The 4,213-nt window shown below is 34.3% G+C and overlaps 2 protein-coding genes across 2 annotated transcripts in view; both read right to left on the reverse strand.

Annotated features, from left to right (window-relative positions):
* The window catches only part of LOC107600801 (uncharacterized), a 1,780-nt gene extending 1,062 nt beyond the window's left edge, over positions 1 to 718 (reverse strand). The window contains exon 1 of the mRNA XM_016292770.1: positions 679 to 718. Coding sequence (XP_016148256.1) covers positions 679 to 718 — 40 coding nt within the window. The remainder of the gene's footprint in view (positions 1 to 678) is intronic.
* Positions 719 to 3,004: 2,286 nt separating this feature from the next.
* LOC107600814 (interleukin-1 receptor accessory protein-like) lies at positions 3,005 to 3,698 on the reverse strand. The gene has a single exon (XM_016292783.1). The coding sequence runs from the start codon at positions 3,646 to 3,648 to the stop codon at positions 3,145 to 3,147; it is 504 nt and encodes a 167-aa protein (XP_016148269.1). The 5' UTR covers positions 3,649 to 3,698; the 3' UTR covers positions 3,005 to 3,144.
* Positions 3,699 to 4,213: the final 515 nt, after the last annotated feature.

The raw sequence follows: 4,213 nt of genomic DNA on the forward strand, positions 1-4,213 counted from the left end.
CTTTGGTTTTGAGACTTTAGTCTTTGCAACTTCAGGGATCTTATCTATGCACAATCAGCTTGTAACACTCCAAAGAAATAATGTTCTTTTTAGCAACATCATATGACCCCTTTAAAATAATCAAAAGTGGCAGTAAAGACATTTAAGCAATGTACAGTATGTGGAAAATAATGTGGTTTTTTTTACTTTATACCGCATAAACATTTAATTACACCAAATACACAAAATAATGTTCTTTTTAGCAGCATCATATGACCCCTTTAAAATAATCAAAAGTGGCAGTAAAGACATTTAAGCTTTTAAATTTAAGACATTTAAATTAAAAAAATTTTTTATTTCAAATAAATGCTGTTCTTTTGAACTTTCTATTTATCAAAGTATCCTGAAAATACACTTTCCACAAATATATGAAGCAGCACAACTGTTTTCAACATTGATAATAATCAGAAATGTTTCTTGAGCAGCAAATCAGCATATTAGAATGATTTCTGAAGATCATGTGACACTGAAGACTGGAGGAATGATGCTGAAAATACAGCTTTGCATCATATGATTTTTTAAATATATCACAACAGACAGCAGCTACTTTAAATTGTAATAATATTACACAATATTAGTTTTTATTGTATTTTTGATCAAATTAATGCAGTTTTTTTAAATACATAAAAAAAATCTTACCAACCCCAAACTTTTGAACGCTATCATTCACTATATTCATGTGTTAAGCACAAAGTTTGTAATCTTTTGCTTTACAAATATAAAGTATTAAACTATAATCTCACTGTAAGTGTGACTTCTCAAGAGGAGTTCTTATTTCATCTGAGCTTTAATAGTTGAGATTTAACTGGAGTGCTATGTTTTGGGTTGATCACTGCCTCAACATACAATGTTTTTTTTTCAGCTTTGCCACATATACATATTTTAGAAATTAACCATTCAATCAACAAAATTAAACACAATAATCCACAAGTAATCCACACCACTCCAGTCCATCAGTTAACATCTGGAGAAGACAAAAACTGTGTGTTTGTAAAAACCTTTTTAACTAAAACATGAGTCCATAACCCATAATAACGCTTCCTCCAGTGTAAAAGTCCATCTCCTGTTGTCTCTCACATCAAAATCCACTCACATATTTGTTCAGAGCCGCTTTGGACTGTTTTGTCTTAAGTGGTGCTTGATCTGTGCAGATTTCTCTCCTGATTCACAACAGACCCCTTTTACTGGAGGAAGCGTTATTATGGATTATGGACTCACGTTTTAGTTAAAAAGGTCTTAATGATGGATTTGTTTCAGCTTTTGTCTTCTCCAGATGTTAACTGATGGACTGGAGTGCTGTGGATTACTTGTGGATTATTGTGATGTTTTTATCAGCTGTTTGGACTCTCATTCTGACGGCACCCATACACTGCAGAGCATCCATTGCTGAGACACTGATGCAATGCTACATTTCTACAAATCTGATGAAGAGACAAACTCATTTTAGGTAGCCTGAGGACATGTTCAGCTAATTTACATTTTTAGGTGAACGGTTCCTTTAAAATTATGGCAAGCAGCATTGTGGTACATATATGAATGCTTTTTGAACTTTTTGAATTGCCAATGGAAAAATTACGGACAAAACAAAAGCGGCTGGAAAGTGTGTGTTCACGGTTATGGTATATTTAGATGTTTGTGGGGGTTTTCTTTCCAGAGAATCAGAACTGAGCTGATCTGGCTTCTCCAGACCTTGAGAAACACACACTAAACCAGATTCACTGGGGCCAGATGGCATGTGATTGGTTGAGTTTTTACCACTTCCTCTATTCACTGATGACTGAAGGGAAACACTTGATCATGATCATGAGTGTAAATAATGAACACGGACGTCAGTTGCTGTCATGGGATGATCAGATTCAGTGTGAAATCATCTGAACATGAGTAATGAAATAAATCAATGAAACAAAATGCAAAAATAAACTTTTATTTATCAAATCAGTTAAAAAAAATGAGATCACAGAACATACTGGACATGACATGGTCATATAAGATGAACTCAGTGATGCATGACAACAACTGAAACATACTGAGAATAAAATGCAACTGAATGATAACAGCTGGAAGTTTGTTGTGCAGTTTGAAAGAGGGAATGAAACCTCAAAAACTCATTCAAACCAGCATTATTTGCAGCAGGATTCTGCCCTCTTGTGGCTGATGCTCAGAAACACACTTCACACCTCTGATCTGAACTCAGCCTTCATCAGCAACTATTTTCTAATGCAAGCATTTTCTAATGCAAGTCTATGGAGAAAGCCACAGTGTCCTGCATTAGGTCACTATTTCAGAAGTCAGACAATGACAGAAGTGGCGTTTGTAATCTAGTGTACTAGATAAGTGCACTACAATCCAAATCCACTAGAACAGGGTTTCACACCCCCTGTTGGTGCTTGAGGGATCTGCAGAGGGTTTAAGAGTCCATAAGAAGCTAATAAATCATAATCATAACATTAAAATAAATAACTTTAAAATAAAAACCAAAAATATTTATATTTTTAATGTTTTTACCTGCATGTTATTTGTTCATTAACGGACATCAGAGAACGGCGAATATACAATATGTTGGTACATTTTTGAAATATTAACCTAAAATCTCAGATGGACTTCAAGTGAATATTTGAGCTAAAAGGAGTTTGGCTGACAAAGTATTGTTACTGTTAACTAAAACTATTCAAAACCATTTTTGTTAACTAAAAGTTGAAATAAAATATTACATGAACATGAATACTACAATAGCTTAAAAATACTAAATTAACACCGAAATTCCCTAATGAAAGCTTAATAACATAAGTAACTTAAACGGAAATTAGATATGTTGCCTCGGCAGCTAACAGAAATACAATAAATTGAAATACTATTTAAATAAAAAAATTGTGTGTGTGTGTGGGTCACAAAACAACCGAAACTAAACATTAAAATGGAAACTAAAAAATATAAAATTCAAAATATGACTAAATACCATAATAGTACAAATGTAATACTAAATCTACACTGAAAATCCTATATGGCATCTACTATTTCTTTTTTTCTGTAAAGCTGCTTTTAAATGATGCATATTGTGAAAAGCGCTATACAAATCAAGTGAGCGAGGGTACGTATGCTGGTTGTCTATGAGGCACTGGTAGAATAAGGATCGCAGAGTTTCTCTTCTGCCTGACGTGTGTTTTGTGTGTGTGTGTCGGGTGTGTGTTGTGTGATATCCGGTAGCTGGGTGTGTGTGTGTGTGTGTTGTGTGTCCCTCCTCATGGGCAGCTCGAGCTGCAGCTGTTTCCAGAAGCGTGAGGACAGAGGGGCCGATTTCTCGCCCTTCCAGCGTATGAGTGTCAGCGCCAGCCGGGCCCGGCGCAGCTCTTTGACCCAGCTCTTCCTCCGGACCGGTTTGAACTGGATCAGAACCACCCTGAGGCTGCCGCCGTGCAGCATGCTGGTCAGTCCGGCCTGCAGCTCGAGCAGAGCCTGTGTCCCGCGGACAGCGCTGCACGGACTCACAACCACCACCAGCCTGCGGCTCTGACCCACAAACCTCAGCGTATCGTCTGTTATAGCTACACACAGACACACATTAATACACTCACACACACACACAACACAAGTCATACACAAGTACGTCATCAAACAGTTTAACTAGTTCTGCAAGACAGTATCTGATCAACACTTCATGTTCACTTATTTTAGTATCATTTATATAAAATTATAGTTTTCAGTAGTATTTACAATTACCGTTTATTTTTATAATTTCAAGTTTCATTTTAATTGTAGTTTATTTTGTCATTTTGTTAAGGGCTGTTGTCATTTTTTTATCAATTTATCAATACTACAAGTTAAATTTAATTTATTTCAGTTTTAGATTAGTTTTAGTTTTTATTTATTTTTGTCTTATTTTATTTAGCTTTTATTTTGATATCTTGAGTTTTGATTTAAGTTTACATTTTAGTCACTTTGTGCTTTTGTAATTTTCATTAGTTTTGTAATATTATTATTTACATTTAATTTATTTTAGTTCAATTTTGGTTTTTATTTCATTGTCTTTATTTTATTTTATTCAGGTTTCATTTATTTTGATTAGTGCTGTCAAACGATTAATCGCGATTAATTGCCTTCCAAAATAAATGTTTTTGTTTATGTAATATATGTGTGTGTTCTGTGTATATTTATTATGTATATATATATATATATA

This window comes from Sinocyclocheilus grahami, unplaced genomic scaffold, assembly GCF_001515645.1.
Source record: "Sinocyclocheilus grahami isolate Dianchi unplaced genomic scaffold, SAMN03320097.WGS_v1.1 scaffold292.1, whole genome shotgun sequence".
Lineage (NCBI taxonomy): Eukaryota > Metazoa > Chordata > Actinopteri > Cypriniformes > Cyprinidae > Sinocyclocheilus > Sinocyclocheilus grahami.

Excerpts from the sequence above, each read along its gene's own strand:
- LOC107600814 (XM_016292783.1), bottom strand. The coding sequence starts at position 3,648 with ATGACGTACTTGTGTATGACTTGTGTTGTGTGTGTGTGTGAGTGTATT.